Source organism: Branchiostoma floridae, chromosome 10 (assembly GCF_000003815.2).
Source record: "Branchiostoma floridae strain S238N-H82 chromosome 10, Bfl_VNyyK, whole genome shotgun sequence".
Lineage (NCBI taxonomy): Eukaryota > Metazoa > Chordata > Leptocardii > Amphioxiformes > Branchiostomatidae > Branchiostoma > Branchiostoma floridae.
In genome coordinates, this window is record NC_049988.1 from 10,576,018 (window position 1) to 10,595,988 (window position 19,971).

At 40.9% G+C, this 19,971-nt stretch overlaps 1 protein-coding gene across 3 annotated transcripts; it reads left to right on the plus strand.

Moving 5' to 3' along the window:
• Positions 1-33: 33 nt before the first annotated feature.
• On the plus strand, positions 34-16,028 carry LOC118424020 (probable ATP-dependent RNA helicase DDX23). Of its 3 annotated transcripts, XR_004832162.1 has the most exons (18): positions 35-427; positions 836-1,009; positions 1,144-1,185; positions 1,781-1,895; positions 2,778-2,916; positions 3,573-3,793; positions 4,673-4,785; positions 5,045-5,108; positions 6,269-6,348; positions 7,070-7,295; positions 7,918-8,241; positions 8,780-8,869; positions 9,478-9,627; positions 12,067-12,218; positions 13,874-13,982; positions 14,303-14,477; positions 14,900-15,649; positions 15,776-16,028. XR_004832162.1 is itself a non-coding variant. In XM_035832438.1 (17 exons), exons 1-17 carry the CDS (start codon positions 342-344, stop codon positions 15,121-15,123), a joined length of 2,421 nt encoding a protein of 806 aa, XP_035688331.1. In that variant the 5' UTR covers positions 34-341; the 3' UTR covers positions 15,124-16,028. The 3 variants fall into 3 exon arrangements, 2 of the variants coding, with proteins under 2 accessions (XP_035688331.1, XP_035688330.1); XM_035832438.1 differs by having other exon boundaries at positions 34-427; positions 3,636-3,793; positions 14,900-16,028; XM_035832437.1 differs by having other exon boundaries at positions 14,900-16,028.
• Positions 16,029-19,971: the final 3,943 nt, after the last annotated feature.

A 19,971-nucleotide genomic window follows, 5' to 3' on the forward strand; every position in this document is an offset into this window, starting at 1 on the left:
CGAAAATTGACACTTTTAGCTCAAGTCGCAAGGGGTTCTGGGTAGACAGGCTTCACCAAAATGGCGACGTAGGTCCCGCGTTTTGGGAAAGACTGGGAGGTTTTTGTGATATTTCTGCACACACAGGCTTCTCTTCGCGTGCAACACGCGCGATCTTAAGACTAATTATCATTGACGTTGGTTGTAGTTTATGTCTTGGCGTTTCTGAGCGTCTGTTGAGGTTTAACTTCGGTGGAAGTTGCAACTCAGCTCAGCCCCCCTCCCCAACTCTTCCTAAACGAATTTTCTCATCAGTTTTGAGCTGAATTGTATATCTCTGTAGCGGATCGGACACTGCAGCCATGAAACGTTCAGACAGCGTGTCCCCTGAACGGGAGACTAAGGTAGTGAAGACGGAGGAGAAGGAGAGAGACCGGGAAAAGCGAAGGTGAACGTGTATATTCTTTAGTGTCCTACATTTGTATAACGTTAATTTCTTATGTACATAGGATATAAATATGAATATGACAGCAATACTATTATGATCAAACATAAGACTATAAGTCACTACCGTGGTACAGTCACTGCCGAAATTCTCGATGCATTTCTTACAACAAAATGTTACTACTTAACTTTTTATTAATCATTACTACTTCGTCTTTACTTAGTTTAGTTTTACTTTTTCATAATTTTGTTGTGTATGACAAGTCCCCTCGCAGTAGACTTTCACATTACAGGCAGCATAATCTTCAATTAGTTGAAGGGGGCTGCCTTAATCGAAAGAAGAAGAAGTATGCAGAACTTGTAAATTTGTCTAAAATCTTTCTAACATTGTTCTTTGTTTTCTCACTTTCAGGGAGAAGAAAAGATCACCGCCTCGGGATCGTGATAAAAAGAGGTCTCGCTCTCCGGACCGGAAAGAGCGCAAGAGGTCGAGATCCAGGGAACGTAAGAGATCACGTTCCCGCGATCGTGACAGGAAGAGATCAAGATCACGAGAACGCCGAGACAAGAAAAGAGCTCGTTCCAGGTATGTTTCAGCTTGTAAACTGTTGTACAACAAAATCTTTTGCTGTTAACTGTATGTTTTTCAGCATGATCATGAATGATGAAGACTCATCAGAGTTTTATTTTGTTTATTTCTCAATGTCTTCACCATTCCAGGTCACCGCACCGTTCATCCAAGTCATCTCGGGACAAGAAAGAGTGAGTTACCTTCATTCTCCTTTTTAATGTCTGATTCTTAGCATTTTCACATAATCATACAAATTAGTTTTTTTTTCAAGTTGATCATATTGCTGATTAAGAAAATTAGATGAAAAATGTATGAGAAAAGAGGACAACAAAAACCTGGTGTATCTGGTAACAGAAAGTTTTCTGAAGCAAATTCCATTCATCAAATCAAAACTGCAACAAACACACCAAAAAGTTTTCTCTGAAACCTCCCAACTCAAGTGTTTACATTGGTCCAATATTAATGGTTCTGAGAAGGTTTGATGTTCCAAGTTCCTGCTTTAGGGTTTGTAGCATATAAGGCTCATTAAGAGCGTTAGTAGTCTAACACCTCATGTCCCATAAAATATACTAGTACAGTATTTTGAATCCAAAATCTAGAAATTAAGGAAATGAAAGCTCCCCTATCATCTAAGTTGTTATACATGTATTTATGTATCCTATTGAATACTTTATATGACTCATGAGTTACTGTATTTTTGGACCCTAAAGCACAAATCCTATTGTATGTCTTTTCCATTGGTAGAGTTGCAATATTGTAGTATTTTACTCTCTACTACCACTCCAGTACTGCAAATGTGAAGAAAGAAGAAGAGGAAGAGCAAGACAAAGTGAAGAAGGAACCCTTGTCCTTGGAGGAGTTGCTGGCTCGGAGGAAGGCAGAGGAGGAAGCCCTGTCGAAAGTAAGACACTTTCAGATTTTGGTGATATTTTATCTCCTCTAATGATATTGCATAAATACATGCAGACTTGAGCCAGCTTACAGATGTGCCCTATGTGGCAGGGTTGGACAAGTTTTCTAAAAAAAAGTTTGTCCTATCGGGTAAGCCACAAAAAGATTTACTTGCCCGAGCCAACTTTTCACTTGCCCAAAATTCAAATGTCACATTTAGATTCATTTTCACTTCCAACAATGGAATTCTTATTATTGCCTCTATTGTTCTATGTCGACCATTGCTTGATGTCATGACTGTAGAAGTAACAAGTATATCAAATCTCACTCAATGGAAAAATCTTCAATCGGGCAAGGTAGTAGCAAGGTCATGCACTTGCCCGATCAGCACCTCACTTGCACTGGACAATAGGGCTAGTGGACTTGTCCAACCCTGCTATGTGGTAGAGATTGTCATTCTATAGGACTGTTTAGCCATATCTGAAGCTGTAGGGCTGATGTCAATTTAGAATTAGATTTTACCATTACTGACCAAAGGAGGCAATATGTATCTATACAAGTGCATGTAGCATGCAGTGAGAACTACTGTATTGAGAGTGAAAAGACAAATGGAACTGTATAAAAGCTGTGCCCTGAATTGCATTAAGCGATTTCCATACTGATGATAGCACCTTGCATTTGTTGTGCAACAATGCTTGACCAAATGAATGATTCCTATTACCAACTCTTTATCTTTTTAGCCTGCCAAATTACTAGTACAAGATTCATATCTATTTCATATCTATGTTTGTCTTCTCTAATTTAAAAAAGATGTTTTGGTATAATGTAGATTGCGGGTAGATATTTGGAAACCTAAAATGTTGTGTAATACTTCTCTCTACCTGAATTTCAGCCCAAGTTCCTGAGTAAGGAAGATCGAGCCGCTCTTGCCTTGAAGCGCAGACAGGAACAAGTGTCACAACAACGACAGGTTCAGGAGGAAGAGAGAAAGAAACGCATGGACTTCATTCATCAGGGACAGAAGTCCATGGGTAAGGGGCCTTTGAAGTTTTAGGAATGGCCAGAGCTCAGCACTAAGCTTCTGTAGTACTATTTTATCATAAAACTTATAAAGTTGTGCAGTGCATGCTTTTGCAGTAGATGTGCAACACAAGAAAAAGAAGTAAAGTATGCTGCATGAAAAGTTTTCCTGAATTCCACCATAAGCTTTAAGTACCTAGGAAATCTATTGTAGCAGCAATTGTACATGTGCCATAGCCAATACTTTCAGTGTAGAAAATTCAAATGAAATGTTAGTATCAGTGATGCTAAATCTTGAACTGTTTTTGATGGTTTTATTTTGAGTTTTTATGGTGATCTCTTGCTGTGAATTTCTGTTTTGTAATCCTCCTGTACTATGAATAATTGTTTACACTGGGAACTTCAAGATGGATGAAAATATCCTTTTTCTCCTAGCGTAGAATAAAACCAATGCAAAAATAAATGCATTTACCGTAGTAAACTATTACAATTTACCGTAGTAAACTATTACAATCTAAGTATTTCTGCCCCACTTACACAAACAAAGTGAAATTTTACTGTGGTACTGCAGGAAAACAACACAGGTTTTGGGCAGCATAAATTGCATGTTTAAACCTTCTCTGTATGCAAATGATATAACATCTTTGTCTCATGTCACACAACACAGTTAGTGACAGAATCCCCCCAGGCAGGTTTCAGAGTCTTGAACAAAGACGTACTGTTTCTGCAGACGACTCGTACGAAAGGGAGCGCCGCGAACGGCGGGAGCGGCGAGAGCGCGGGGAACGTGGGGAGCGCGGGGATCGCGGGGAGGAGGAGACGGAAGGCGGAGAACGCTCCAAAGTCCGAGAGGAAAAGGATAAGGAGAAAGAGATCAATGCTATCAAGGTGAGATTTGATTAGTTTGTACAGTCAAACCTGTATTAGCGGCCACCTTTGCATAGCGACCACCTGGCCATTACGGTCACTTTTTCTCGGTCCCTTGCATTAAGAAATAGTCTAGACTCTATAGCAGCCACCTGTCCAACGTGGCCACAGCCACACGATTTCTAGTCCCGTAGATACAGAAACACTGCATATTGCGTACATACATGCGAGGATTTGGAGTTCCCGAAGGCCATTTTGGCGGCATCGGAAGGTACACTGTCTTGAACGTTAAAGTGCAAGTCTTTGTCGGCAAATTTACCAACATTGCGCATGGCAGTATCAATCATTTTCAGTAGAATTGACTTTCGCTGGGTCAGCTAAGTTTAGACAATGTTACTTGGTGAGAAAGATCAGTGGGTACTGAAATCATTTGTAAGTTATTGCTCGTAATCAATTGACCAGCATTTTCTCTATAGTGGCCACCTGTCTATAGTGGCCAAATTTCTCCAGTCCCTTGAGTGGCCGCTATAGACAGGTTTGACTGTATTTTGTCAATTGGTCTTGTCAGACTAAAATAGAACACAAACGTGGATATGTTACATCATGAGCATGTAGCAAAACACACCATACATCAATGAAGGTTAGACATCCAGATAGAACTGTATAGAATACAGAATCAAGCAACCGGATGAATGTGTTAAAAAATGACTCAGGTATTTCAAATACATGTAGCACTCACTATATTTCGTCAGTGACCCACAATCTTTCTTCATTCATTGAAGAAGGGTAGTGGATACTGTCTAAAACATCTGACTTCTCTTGAGTATGTAGAACAAAACATGTATATACCTTTGTCAACATCAGTTGTGAGTTTTTTAAACGCGAAATTGTGTTCTTCAGGAAAGATACCTGGGCATCATCAAGAAGAAGAGACGTGTCCGTAGACTGAACGACCGTAAGTTTGTGTTTGACTGGGCAGCAGATGAGGACACTTCTGTGGACTACAATCCACTGTAAGTATGCTGTAATGTAAACCTATCATTTTATCACACAACCAAACCCAATGGGATTCATTTTACCAGACTGATAAATAAAACCGATTCAAAGCATTGACAAAGTTGTATGCAAATGGTGATCATTGAAGAGGATCAGATTGAATAAATGTTGATATGCAAGTCACTATTTAAATAGCACTGCATCTAAATAAGCTACTTCCAACATGATTATTTTTGGCTTTCTCAAACCATGTTCTATTTTCTTTCCCCCCTTTAGGTATAAGGAAAGACATTGTGTTCAGATGTTTGGAAGAGGTCACATTGCAGGCATTGACCTCAAGGTATGTACCCATCACTTTATAAAGAAAGAATGTGGTCATCTATTGTAGTTAGTCCCACTTCTGGATCACAATTAAGATGGTCCAAATGCCAACTCACAACTCAAGTTCGCAGTGAGGGCTGTCCACAGCATCTGTTCTCCCATCTCTGGATGGAACTTCCCTTTTCTTGATAGGAAAGTCAAATCCAAGTACATTGGCAAGGATCTGATTTTCATATATCAAATTGTCAAGAGTTCAAAACCTGCACAGAAGTATGAAGCCATTTAAATGGTACCCCTAACAAAGCAGAAAATTGCATTTCAGTAGGTTAAGTTTTCCTTAAAGTTTAACATCCAACTAATCCTAGGGCATTTGGTACTTGAGGTTCCGGTTCGGAATTTCAAGTGTCCAGATATCTAAATAGTCCCTAAGAATAAGACGCAAATCAGAGGTTGTCTCCATAGTTTTAGCTCTAGATTTTTCGGCTATCGCTTTAAAAGTCTATAATCTTTTATACTTCTCCAAATGCTTGTTGTTCGTAGCGTTTTATGGTGTCGGAGATTTGATCGTGCGGCGAACACTTCCTGGTATTAGTGCGCGCGATAGCGGTAAAGCGTTTCGTCGCCTGATTACCCAGATCATGCGTTCTATGTGCGTTTTGGGTGTTTTAGCGCCATCGGAGCTTGCGGAAAACGTATCGGATAACTTTTTTTCCTTTTTACTCAGTATACAGAAGAAGTCTTGACCTTCATTGCCATATGAGTCATTATCCCAGGAAAATTCATTTTTTCAGTGTAGAGGCCTGTAAAAAATGGCCCCAAATTAGCAATTTTTTTATGAAAAGCATATATTTTTGATGGTTTTTACCAAAAATAACATTTCTACAGAAAATGTCAAATGAGTCTGTCGGTCAGCGACAACACACCCTTTTCCATCGGAAACATTGAATTATCCGAAAAACGGTGTTTTGAGAAGCGTTAGTGCTTTTCTCAGAGACAGTCAAATCGGCCCCAAATCCTAAAAAAAACTCCGAACCGGAACCTTGACACAACTCATTGCTCCATCAATCTGAAAGGACAGAAACAAATTTGGAATATCAATTCCAGTATACAGGTTTTACTAACACAAATGCAGCCAACAAAATGGATTGGACTTAACATTTGACACGACTTTTCTTACAGGCCCAGATCAAGGACCAGTCTAAGTTCTATGGAGAACTGATGGAGCAGAGAAGAACCAAGGAGGAGAAGGACCAGGAAATGTAAGATCTCTGTCTTCAGTCGGCTTTTACGTAATGTAAAATCTTTGCTTTGAAAGGTTGTTGTAGCATAGACTACAGACAATAGAATCTGTGGGGATTATCATATGTTATAACTTCACAACGAAATGAATTTGTGTTTCGCCAGGGAATGTTATGCCTTCGCCAGCAAATGTTGTCTTGTTACTTCAATTTCTTCTTCACGCAATTTTGCAAAGTGGTGTCAAATGATAGCCTGAGTGCCAGCCTCCATAGTGACCACTGGCTCAATCCTGTAGCTTGATTGAGCCAGCAGTCACTGCAGAGGCTGGCAAATGATTGTATAGAGTAATGTTTCCTTCTGCAAAGACGAAACACATTTTATGTCAAACTGCTCTTTCTATAATCAAGAAAGAAAAGAGCTGTTCAAAGAGGCCATCAAATTCCACCCAAACTTCCTCACATTTAATGACAAAAAGAAAACAGTTCTCCTTATAACATCACATAATAGAAAAGGTGGGATCTTTCGTCTTCCACTGTCTTCAAAAAAGGAGTCGAACCCAATAACCCAGGATCTAGAGTTAGCTTTTACTAGTTTTAGACTAGAGTAGACACTCTTTTATGTTACCTGCAATTAGCCCACGGGCAAGAATTTGCAATAAAACTTGTTGTTATTTTTTGTGAGTTTTTATGTGGATTGTCACAATATTGTGAACAAACAGAATGTGACTTTTATTTCCTGTAGAAAGCGACTGAACAAGGTAAAGCAGAGGGAACTGAAGCAGAAATGGGACGACCGCCACTGGACCCAGAAATCTCTGGAGGAGATGATCGAAAGGGACTGGCGAATCTTCCGTGAGGACTATAGCATCACCACGAAGGGCGGGCGCATCCCCAACCCACTGCGGACGTGGAAGGAGGCATCGCTAACGGATGAGATCGACAGCATCATTAAGGACTTGGGCTACAAGGTGGGTGTGTCTCTAAGGGCGTGGTCACGAGGGAGGACCAAAATGTACGTCTCCTTCAAAGTTCAACTGTCTTGGTACACAAAACAGGGCTGGAAATGCTGGGTGCATGTGCACCCAAAATTGGAGCTGTGCACCCAATTATTTTCTGTGGGTGCACAGGGTGCACCCAAATATTTTCTTACGTTTATGTATGTAAAGATATCAAAGGATACTAAGTATACATCATTTTCTTGACGTCTAAGTGTTAGAAAGATAATAAAAATGTCTGTTATGGTACTTGTTTAAGAATTTGATAGCTTGTAACTAAGTTTTATTATTAGGTGCACTCAAAAATACTTTGGGGCACCCAATTTTTTTAACTGGGTGCACCAGTGCACCTAATCCCAAAAATGAATTTCGAGCCCTGCAAAATGTTGTTTTGGATCCATGTCGGTGGTTCGTTCTGTCACGGCCTGCCTGAAAATCCTACGGCATCAAAATCGTACAACGATCACAGGACCTATGTGACCGCTTCCTAATGGGTACCATGGCAACTTATGTCGTGGGGACAAAAATGTAAAATTTTTCTCGCAATTTCCGAGCTTGTTCCTGTAGCTTTTAATCTTCAACTCTGCTTTTTTAGGAGCCGACTCCAATCCAGAGGCAGGCCATTCCCATTGGTCTACAGAACCGTGACATCATCGGCGTGGCGGAGACGGGCAGCGGTAAGACTCTCGCGTTCCTCATCCCCCTGCTCATATGGATTGAGTCTCTCCCGAAGATCGTGCGTAACGAGGATGCAGACCAGGGTCCGTACGCGATCATCCTGGCTCCGACCCGTGAGCTGGCCCAGCAGATCGAGGAGGAGACGCTGAAGTTCGGGCGCAGGCTGGGGATCAGAACGGTGGCTGTGATTGGTGGATTGTCACGTGAAGACCAGGGGTTCAAACTGAGGATGGGATGTGAGGTAGGGTTCTAGAGCAAAGATTCTGTGAGGTCATCTCAAATATCTAATATAACAACTTTTTCTTTAATCCTGCTTTGTAACTGTGTAACTTTGTGATACTTTGTTAGACTTCTTACATATGAATGTTACAGTTTGTAGTGCACTTTTTGCTCTTGGTACCAGGTAATGTGTTTATTGGACTGCAAAATATCTAGGAATTGGCTTGTGCTTAGTCTGATGTCTGGGACTGTACTGTAAATGCATTTAAGTTCGCGAGGATTTAATTTCGCGATAGCGGGAAAAAGGAGTTTTCACAGTGGTTTTAAGTTCACGGTAGCCCCATAGACTATAGTCTCTTACTGCCATGGAAAAATGTTTGCGGTGGTTTGAAGTGCGGTGAAGCGGCCACCGCGAAACCCCGAACATTAATCCACCGCAAAAGTTTCTGCATTTACAGTGACTGACCCCTCCCCGCTGGCTGGATGTTGGGTGGGCTGCTATAAGCGAGATTTAATCAGGCTACTTGTACCACATGTGAGAGTGTTTTTTACCTTTTCAGATTGTGATTGCTACACCTGGCCGATTGATTGACGTGTTGGAGAACCGTTACCTGGTGTTGAGTCAGTGCACCTATGTGGTCATGGATGAGGTAAGTCATGTACCTATGTGGTCATGGATGAAATAAATTGTACATTTATATTTTGGTGGATTAGAGTGATAGTGTACAGAACTGTGATCTTGGATAAAGGAAGAAATTATATATTCCTTTACTAAAGTTTTAGGCAATAGATGCGGTTAGTAACTTTAATGTGTGCATATGGTCATCACTGTGTAGGGAGTGTACCTATGGGGTCATGTTTTAAGCATGACTCTTTTGTATTAATTTTGTTTATTTGCAAATCCATGCCCGTAGGCTAATTGCAATGATACAGACAGTAAAAAGTAACAAGTGTCTATTCTATATACACACATGTCAGCTATCTATGTACATGCTTCTACATTCTTTACTGGGAGGTTTGACTTCTTCTTTGGAGGCAGTGGCTAATGTCCCACGTATTAAATGACTAGTGGATTCTGTGATTTTAACAGAAATATAGATTTTTTGGAGGTCTACTAACTGGTGAAAAGTTGGAAATATTGTTTTGATTGTGTCAATTAATAGTGGCTAAACAGAAACAAATATGAACATCTACATTGTAAACTTAAATAGTTCACCACATATTTCTACTGAAATCCCTGTACTGTTCCCGTTTCCAGGCTGATCGTATGATTGACATGGGGTTCGAGCCAGATGTGCAGAAGATTCTGGAGTATCTCCCTGTGACCAACCAGAAGCCAGACACAGAGGAGGCAGAGGATGTGGAGAAACTAAAGGCCAACTTTTCTACAAAGAACAAGTACCGACAGGTGAGGTTGTTGTTATACCTGTAACTCCCTCCTTCCCTCACTAATTCACTTTCACTATTTGCCTTATCATCTGTTGTTCCTCACCAGGCTAGGGTAGTCCTACAAACACCTTTAAAGGTTATTAACATTGCAAAATCTGACCAATGAAAACAAAAGTGTCATATTTCTAAATGAGCTACCTGGAGTTGGCAGCCATTTAGTCCAAATGGGAGTTTTTGGTAGGGTCCTCAGGGCTCAAAATACTTTTTTCTTCATACCTGCACCGGTGCAGGTAACATTGAAATTTACCTGCACCAGATAAATTTTACCTGCACCACTCAGAATTCAGTCTGGATCATGCTAAAATTATTCAGGAACCATTGCTTCTTTTATACTTTATAGGTGGTGGTAACAGTCAATGCAGCTGTCACAATTCACAAACATCAACATCATAGAATGATTTATGAAAAAAACCCATTACATAGACCAGTGCAGGTAAGGTGCAGGTAGACACCAGAAATACCTGCACAGCTCCAATTTTACCTGCACTAACCTGCATATGCAGGGGGTATTTCGAGCCCTGGTCCTATAGACTGCACAGCTTGCTTTTGTATTGTTTACCAATGCTGCATATGTGAAAAAAATGATGAAAATCTCATTGGAGATTTTTTTCATTGACATCTTTAACCTGTTCCCTGCTGCAGGTACATAAATGTACATGACATTGTACTACTGTAAGTTCATTTATGTTCGCGAGCACTTAATTTCGCGAGTTTGAGCAAATCGGGAGTTCGCGAGATCTTTGAGTTCGCGAGTGGGTGTTTCAATTATTTTTCGAAAGTTACGTTACGATCCGGTAGCGAGTGCCCCCCTCCCACCCACACCGCAACACTAGTCATGCCGTCTAAGGCGGCATTTACGCCTTACAGTTCATAGTTCCCCTTCAAACAATGTCTAAAGTTGGTGTACTCAATAAAAAATGTGTTTCTACCGAGCCACTGTCTCATTGTTGAGCTCATTTCGGCCGTGATTTGACGACAGCGCACGGAACGCAACGGGGTCAATGACCTCTGTTATGTCGCAATCACATTTGCCGCACAGGCTGACGGGATACCCCACGCCAAGCCAAGCGACGCGGGCGCCATTTTGAATTTTTTTTTTAGCGTGAAAGACGGCGCTAAGTTTTAAACTTTCAGCGTAAGTTGTGGACACAAGTTGTACACAAGAAGGTGAAGAGTTTATCCCTCCCATATTTACAGTAGTTCTAACTCAGAATTATGAAACGGACGTCTTATTTTCGGCATGTAAGCGGAGTTGTTTTTGCCACGTTTCTAGTCATGAAAAAAAAGTAAATATTCCCTGGCTGTTATTGTTGTAAACCTGCTGCAATTCCATAGCCTTCCTTGTATTTGTAAAGACCAGTACTACTCAGTTTTATTTTTTTGTTTCGTTCGTAACTTGTAGAAATCTAGTAAAACTAGGACAATGTACTAAGTAAATTGTTATCGCAGCCATGTCACGGCGATGTAACGTTACGTACTAGTAAACAAAGCCGACATGTTTCTTTTTTCTCCGTTCGCCAGTGGCACATTTCTATACAACAATGACTCCATGTATCGTATATGTGTTGAATTAACTTTTATTTCGGTTTGAAAAGAATAAATGGTCTGTTGTCAGTTGAGTCTTGTCATTGGTATAAGTTGCTATCATAGTAAACACGTAGTTGAGACTGGATCATTTGGACTGAAGGTGTGGGGAGGGGGACGATGTTGAACATGCATGTTCGCGAGTAGATGACTTCGCGAAGAGAAGGTTTCAGCGAAATACGCGAACTTAAAAATCTCGCGAACTTAAATGAACTTACAGTAAGTACCTATTAGCTACAGCAGGATAGGAGTCAGCAGGTTAAACTTGTGTGTTGTGCACACATGGCCAAGGATGTACATACATACATAACATACATTGTATGTACAAACCTTGAAACCATTGTTTAGTAACTTAAGTGTCATTCAGCACATGAACCTCAGGTGTCACATCCAACAATTCACCCAGAAATGAATTTTGATGCAATGTTTCTGTCAGGCTTTTAGCTAGGATTTTATAACTTATTGGTGAGTCGCGGTAAGGGACCATTGTAGGGGGGGGGGGGGTTGTCTGGGGGCATCCACCTTCCATGGTGCAGAGTTTTTGATGATTTTAAGTTTAAAAAGTGCATTCTTAGGTATCCCAAGAGGCAAAAATACTGTTCCAGAGGTCACAGTAGAAGACTGTGACCACAGATGACCTGGTAGCACCCCTGGTCAATCAGAATTTCATGCTTGTCAGACGATTTTCTCCCCAGTGTAAGGGCGTCCAGGGGCATGAAATTTCTCGTTATTCTAAGAAAAGTGCGTCCAGATGACGCGTTGACGCATGCCTGGCCAAAAGCCTGGTTTCTGTATTACTTTGTTTTTTTTCCAGACTGTGATGTTTACGGCCACCATGCCTCCACAAGTGGAGCGCCTGGCGCGTAGCTACCTGCGCCGCCCCGCTGTCGTGTACATCGGTTCCGCAGGCAAACCCACGGAGCGCACCCAACAGGTGGTGTACCTGGTCAAGGAAGGCGAGAAGAAGTAAGTCATTTTCAAAGTTCATCTCATCCTCCTACGTAGGGACATCCAACAGCCAAACCACCTGTCTGGATGTACCCTGCTCTTTCAACCGTCACCCTAAGTTCCTGACCGCCCTGCTTATAAATATTAATGAGGTTACCCTTAAACATGCGCGACAGCATTTAAAAATGGAAAGCCTATTCTCTGATTGGCTGACAGCTGGTTGGGGGGGGGGGACGTCCACAGGAATTAAGGGTGATGGTTGAAAGAGCAGGGTAAATCCAGACAGGCAGTTTGGCTGTTGGATGTCCCTGCGTTGGAGGATGGTTCATCTGCGTTGGTACAAGTCATTCTGGAAAAGTTGAACTGTAATTTCCAACATAAAAATTAGGCTTACCCAAATTTTGGACCGAGCAGCTCTAGTCTTTGTCAAGGAATGAACAATCCACTCCAAAGTGATGCCACAGAAGTAGTGGATTGTTCATTCCTTGGTTAAAGGGGCATTCCACTCCAGACAGGACTGTTATTTTCCGATAGATATTAATTTTAGGAAGTGACAAATGTATGCTATGTAACATTATACGATAGAGTACCCATTGGCCCCACGCGCATCAAAAAGCATTCAGTCTTCTACAAAACTCCCCAAGTACCCTCTACATTGTAATTAAATTAATCAATCTCACTCCATGGCTGAATACAATGTGTCTGACAACACCTATCTTAGGTCAGGTTACAAAGCTAATTTTAGGGGCGCTTAGAAAAACACGTCTTGTTATGTGTTCTTTGATATATTGTGAACAATTGACCATCTTAGTGTGCTAAGCGCCCCTCATTTATGCCTAGAATATTCACGATAAAGGAAGTGTCTACACGTATAGGGAATACATGGGTAGGGTCTGCATGGGTTTAGGGAGTGTCATATTGTTTTACAAACTCACGTTGTGTAATTCGCCACAAATGGAATACCACAAAAGGTCGGTTGATCATGTATTCATAGATACATTATCTATTGGAAAATAACATTCGCTTCTGGAGTGGAATGCCCCTTTAAGCTGGAGTTGTACAGTTGGAAATTTCGGTAAGTCCAGTTTTGGTGTTGGAAACTACAGTTCGAATTTTCCAGGAAGTAAGCGCAGTGTTCCCTAAGATCAGGTTAGATTTCATTTGATGTATTTTTCAGATCAGTGCAAGATTGTGAAGTAGATTTTTTTGCTTGTTTGTAAAACATGGAAAATTCTATGTATCTCATTGCAGGGTTTAACAAGTTTTCCAAAATTCACTTGTCCTGTTGGACAAGTACACAAAAAATATGCTTGCCCAACCAAAATGTGAATGACATTTTCTATGTATTTTCACTTCCAGCAATGGAATTTTTTTTATCATTTGCTATATTTCTCTGTGTTGGCTAATGCTTGATGCCATGACTGAAAAGTAACAAGTATATGAAAAATTTCACTCCTGGAAAAATATAACTCGCCAAGTGATGTAGAACATGCGCTGGCCCAATCAGCAGTTTCATTTGCCCAGCACAATTGGGCTAGTAGACTTGTCCAACCCTGTATTGTAATGTCATGTATGGCAACTTTAGCTTTAGCTTAGCTTAGCATTGTATGAGAGGTGCTGCAGTACTGGTTCTCAAAGTGCCTGTAACTGATGTTGTTTTCCTCTGTCTGTAGGAACAAACTGAAGGAGATCCTGAACAGAGGCATCGAGCCACCGATCATCATCTTTGTGAACCAGAAGAAGGGCTGCGATGTCCTGGCTAGGTCACTGGAGAAGATGGGAGTACGTAGTTTGTTTGTTTGTTTATTTGAATTCATCACAAAGTGATGGGGAAGGCAAAACAGGTCCGAAAGACCTCCCTCACATAAAAATAACATCACAACGTACAGTACAATAACATTTGAATAACAAAATACAGGACATACAAAATAGGAAGGCATTATCTGATTCACTGTGGGATCCACTGTATATTAGTATTGCAAAGAGGAAGTAAGATTGACTAATGTTGGATTTTGATCTGTTCCTTGCTCATATTACTGTAGACTTAAGGATGCACTTTGCAAGTAAAAGTTCACTAAATGTTCTTCTATGTTGTTGCACAGTTCAATGCCTGTACGCTCCACGGAGGTAAGGGTCAGGAGCAGCGAGAGTTCGCGCTGAATAACCTGAAGCAGGGCGCAAAGGACATCCTGGTCGCTACGGACGTCGCTGGGCGTGGTATCGACATCCAGGACGTATCCATGGTCATCAACTACGACATGTCCAAGAACATCGAAGGTAAGGATGAACAAAGATAATTGTGATGACTTTTCCAAAGTGCTTTCCAGTATTAAGGTGCAGTGAAAGGTCCACTGTCAATAACAACAAGGTTTAGGTAAAGTTGTTGAATAGCTTCTACATTACAGACGGATCTGTATCAACTCTTTTAAAGCATTCAACAAAGTGTATAGTAGGATCCCTAAATTGTTGACTAAGCTTCCTTATTGTAGAATACATTATCAAAATAAGAAACATGCTAAGTTGTGCTAGAAGGCTATTGTTTTTTGTGAGCCTCCCTCTTTCTCTTTAATTTAGAATATTGAAATGCAGTGTCATTTGAAATCAACCAAACTGTGAAATCCCGTGTTTAGAATCCTCTAATGTAAAGCAGAATACAGATACAAAGCTAAATTTCTGTTGGCTTTTGTTCTGTTCCACAGACTACACCCATCGTATTGGCCGTACGGGTCGTGCTGGGAAGAGCGGAAAGGCTGTGACGTTCCTGACGAGCCATGACGGGCCGGTCATGTATGACCTGAAGCAGACCATCCTGGACAGCCCTGTCTCCACCTGTCCTCCCGAGCTGGCCAATCATCCTGATGCACAGCACAAACCTGGCACTGTGCTCACCAAGAAACGCAGGGAGGAGACCATCTTTGCTTAGAAACACAGGGAGGAGATTATCTTTGCTTAGAAACACAGGGAGGATACCATCTTTGCTTAGAAACACAGGGAGGAGATAATCTTTTCTTAAAAACACAGGGAGGTCATATTTTCATAGAAACACAAGAAGGAGACCATCTTTGTTTGGAAACGTAGGGAGGAGACCATTGTTACTTAGAAATACTGGAAAGAGACCATCTTTGATAAGAAATACTGGAATGAAAAAAATCTTTGCTTAAAAACAAATTGAGGAGACTGTGTATGTATGAAAACAGAGAGGAGACTGTATTTGCATTGTCACCGTTTTTGTATGTATGGACAAGATTAGTTGTATGAAACCAGTCAAGATGGTTTGGTTAAGTTTAAAACTACATGTACATTGTATCTGTAAGAAGATTTTGTATTTATGAGCAGGAGACAACAATGGAAATTTCCTTCAATGATTGCCTTGTTCATTTAACCATCTGCACAAACCTATAAGCAATGTTGTGATGTGTTGCTAGAATGTAGATTCTAGCTTTGACAAGGTGGTTCCATATCATACAAGTATGTATTTTACACACGGCTCAGCACTGTAGACATACGTTTGTTGACATTTTCTGTAAAGGTAAGTTTTGTCTAAACTGTTTGAGATGTAAAATATAAAAGACAAGAACAACCCTGACCAGGACTGGGAAAATCATAGCAAAAATATATAGTGTAAACACATAAGAAAATGTGATGAAATGTTGTAATGAAGAATAAAATGATCCAGTTTACCGAGATGCACTTCATAGCTGCCTGCCTACACATGGTACGATGTTGTCTTGCTCAAGTGGTAATAGTGCAACAGTCAACAGATGTTTTTGTCCGACCTGAGAAAATGATACCGTTATCATCAGAATAAAGACAAACATTCCTATAGTGTATTGTGATTTTCTATTTCACTGCAAGGCTCAGAGCTCGGGACAAGTTAGAACTGCTATGAATCATCAATGTCATCACAGTGTCACCTTGGTTATCAAGCAGATAAAGTCTGTCCACAGCTTTGTTAGCACTGATCACCCCTGTGGCCCAACTTGGTCACTCCCAAGGGAGAAAATTCCCTATCCCTTGTGCCAACATACTGGTCAGTCTGCCTAACAGTGAGGGATGCAGAGATAGCTGTAATGTTTCCTGTTCTTCTCATTACAGGTTTGTACACTTTTAATTTCTTTGTCCTACATTCACCCACACTTGAACTTAGGCAGAACATAATAATTTACACTGTCTTTCAAGAATCAAAACACTACTAGGTTCACCAGAAACAGGCTATGAAGATGTTAAATTATAGTTAAGTTCCCAAGTTCTGAGGTATCTACATATAGTACTGACGAATATGAGCCATACCAAAGGCCGAAGCCTTGGAAGGTGGACGATAAACCATTGAAAAACTGAGTGATGTAGGTACAGGTTAGCAAGTTAAAAGCAGACAAGGAAATCTCCGCTTTTTAAATCAGAATGCCTTTGAAATATATTTCCTCCTCAAAAATGCCTTCCGAAATCTTCCATTCCAATTCAAGCTACGTGTTAAAAGCGCCGCTAAGCGGAAAAAAATAATAGTGCAACATGAAAACTTTTCTATTGGCATTTTACTTTACATTTTTAAAAGCGCCCCCATTTCTAAAATGGCCGGCTATCAGAAAAGGCCAGCAATCAGCGACCCAGTACAAAAAGAAATGGCCAGCAAAAGTGCCAAAAAAGGCCGTAGAGAGCCTGCCCCAAGCGGATGTATGAAAAAGTGACGTAGTCCAGCAGCCTGGACCTCAGCTGCAGCATTTATTTCAAGAACTGCTAGGGATCGCTTCTGAATGGTCAACGTGATGGCTTAGTTCAAAGCATTTGTAACGCTAATATAAACATCTCGTTAACATTAAAAGCCCCGTCTTTCTTTCCTCCTCCCTTTTCGAATCACATTCAAAACCCTTTTGAATTAGAATTCTTTCATAACTAATTCAAAACCCCGGTATCTATCTAACAGTCTTGCTGAATAGCGTTTCATTCACCTGAAATGTCGTTGGTTCACCAATACGAACGACAGCTCAACGACTCAACGTGTGCAGTTTGCGGTCTCCCTTGTTGTTGTTGTTTTCCTTGTTTGGACGTCTATTATTTTGCTTGTCTCCCATCTGGCAGTTCTAGTCTTTAGACCCATCGGAAATCTTCACCCATTTGCCTAAAGGATACAAACAGACAGTTGTCCTTCCGTATATGTGTATTCTGAGGTATATCCAAGGACCGTGGATTGATGAACTCCACAGCTGTGGAGTTCATCGATATGTAGTGATGAAATCCACGGGCATTCCGCCGCTAATACTGACATTTGGCTGTGGACTTCATCAGTATGTAGTGATGAAATCCACGGGCATTCCGCCGCTAATACTGACATTTGGCTGTGGACTTCATCAGTATGTAGTGATGAAATCCACGGGCATTCTGTCGCTAATACTGACATTTGGTTGTGGACTTCATCAGTATGTAGTGATGAAATCCACGGGCATTCCGCCGCTAATACTGACATTTGGCTGTGGACTTCATCAGTATGTAGTGATGAAATCCATGGGCATTCTGTCGCTAATACTGACATTTGGCTGTGGACTTCATCTGTATGTAGTGATGAAATCCACGGACATTCTGCCGCTAATATTGACATTTGGTTGGCTGTGGATTTCATCAATATGTAGGGGTGAAATCCACGGGCATTCCGTCGCTAATACTGACATTTGGCTGTGGATAGTAAAACGCCCTTTCACTAATACTTTTACACAGAGTAATCTATTCTAGCTGATTTATGTCAATCGATTGTGTGATACAATCTTAATACAGATACCATTTGTAACAATTTGAATTGATTGACTATACAGAGCTAGAAGTACGAAAATGTTACTTTGAAAGTGATTTGCACAAAGCTAGAATGGCTTTATTGGATCGTGGAGTATATTATTTGACAATACTAGTAAACACAACAGACAGAGCCTCCAACAGACTCTAACCAGAACAACACAATGTCATGTAAAATATTTCTGGTACATTTCTAAGTTAAGCTGGATTCAAAAGACAAACACCTTTACTTTGTGCATCATATATTTTAGTCGCATGTTTGTGACTAGTGACCTTCTGTTTAATGATCGACGTGCAGTCTAATAACTGTTATCAGACTGCACGTCGATTAGCAAATGAAATGCAACCCCTTTATACTCTTGTAGACAATTAGAACCTGGGCCAAAATACAATTGTAAGTCATAATCGTAAACCCTTACCAGCCAAGCCACAAAGCACAACATTGGGAAGCAGTGCAGTTCTGATGTATACAGTCTGTTGGTTTAGTATTGTTTGTGATTGATTGAAGAACAAAAGAGCATAATAAGCAATTGGCCTTCTCTGGCTGGGAAAGTTGTCTTGCTAAGCAAGAAGCTTTTATCAATCTTGATAAAAGCTCCTTATGCTAAGGGACCAAGAACCCGATTTCCACCTTCGCAAAAAAGCGACCCCTTACGATCGGACTTCCGAAATTTCAAACATAATGTGCGTTACTTTCAACACTTGAATATCAAAGTAAAACCCGTGGGCAAAAGGTAAAAAGTGATTTGAGTACCCAAAATTACTTTGTAACTTTTCTACATACGAATGAAGGCTCACCTGGGGGATAACCGCTAACCGCTAAGCGAACCCTTCGGTAACCGCAAAAAAGCGACCCCTTACGATCGGACTTCCGAAATTTCAAACAAAATGTGCGTTACTTTCAACACTTGAATATCATAGTAAAACCCGTGGGAAAAAGGTAAAAAGTGATTTGAGTACCCAAAATTACTTTGTAACTTTTCTACATACGAATGAAGGCTCACCTGGGGGATAACCGCTAACCGCTAAGCGAACCCTTCGGTAACCGCAAAAAAGCGACCCCTTACGATCGGACTTCCGAAATTTCAAACATAATGTGCGTTACTTTCAACACTCGAATATCAAAGTAAAACCCGTGGGCAAAAGGTAAAAAGTGATTTGAGTACCCAAAATTACTTGTTAACTTTTCTACATACGAATGAAGGCTCACCTGGGGGATAACCGCTAACCGCTAAGCGAACCCTTCGGTAACCGCAAAAAAGCGACCCCTTACGATCGGACTTCCGAAATTTCAAACATAATGTGCGTTACTTTCAACACTTGAAAATCAAAGTAAAACCCGTGGGCAAAAGGTAAAAAGTGATTTGAGTACCCAAAATTACTTTGTAACTTTTCTACATACGAATGAAGGCTCACCTGGGGGATAACCGCTAAGCGCTAAGCGAACCCTTCGGTAACCGCAAAAAAGCGACCCCTTACGATCGGACTTCCGAAATTTCAAACAAAATGTGCGTTACTTTCAACACTTGAATATCATAGTAAAACCCGTGGGCAAAAGGTAAAAAGTGATTTGAGTACCCAAAATTACTTTGTAACTTTTCTACATACGAATGAAGGCTCACCTGGGGGATAACCGCTAACCGCTAAGCGAACCCTTCGGTAACCGCAAAAAAGCGACCCCTTACGATCGGACTTCCGAAATTTCAAACAAAATGTGCGTTACTTTCAACACTTGAATATCATAGTAAAACCCGTGGGCAAAAGGTAAAAAGTGATTTGAGTACCCAAAATTACTTTGTAACTTTTCTACATACGAATGAAGGCTCACCTGGGGGATAACCGCTAACCGCTAAGCGAACCCTTCGGTAACCGCAAAAAAGCGACCCCTTACGATCGGACTTCCGAAATTTCAAACATAATGTGCGTTACTTTCAACACTTGAATATCAAAGTAAAACCCGTGGCAAAAGGAAAAAGGAACGCACCGGTAC

What these genes read in the sequence shown, in the direction of transcription:
- LOC118424020 (XM_035832437.1), top strand. Translation starts at nt 342, where the DNA reads ATGAAACGTTCAGACAGCGTGTCCCCTGAACGGGAGACTAAGGTAGTG. An exon ending in GAGGAGAAGGACCAGGAAAT is followed by an intron (nt 6,349 to 7,069) that starts GTAAGATCTCTG and finishes TATTTCCTGTAG; the next exon opens with AAAGCGACTGAACAAGGTAA. An exon ending in GTCAAGGAAGGCGAGAAGAA is followed by an intron (nt 12,219 to 13,873) that starts GTAAGTCATTTT and finishes CTCTGTCTGTAG; the next exon opens with GAACAAACTGAAGGAGATCC.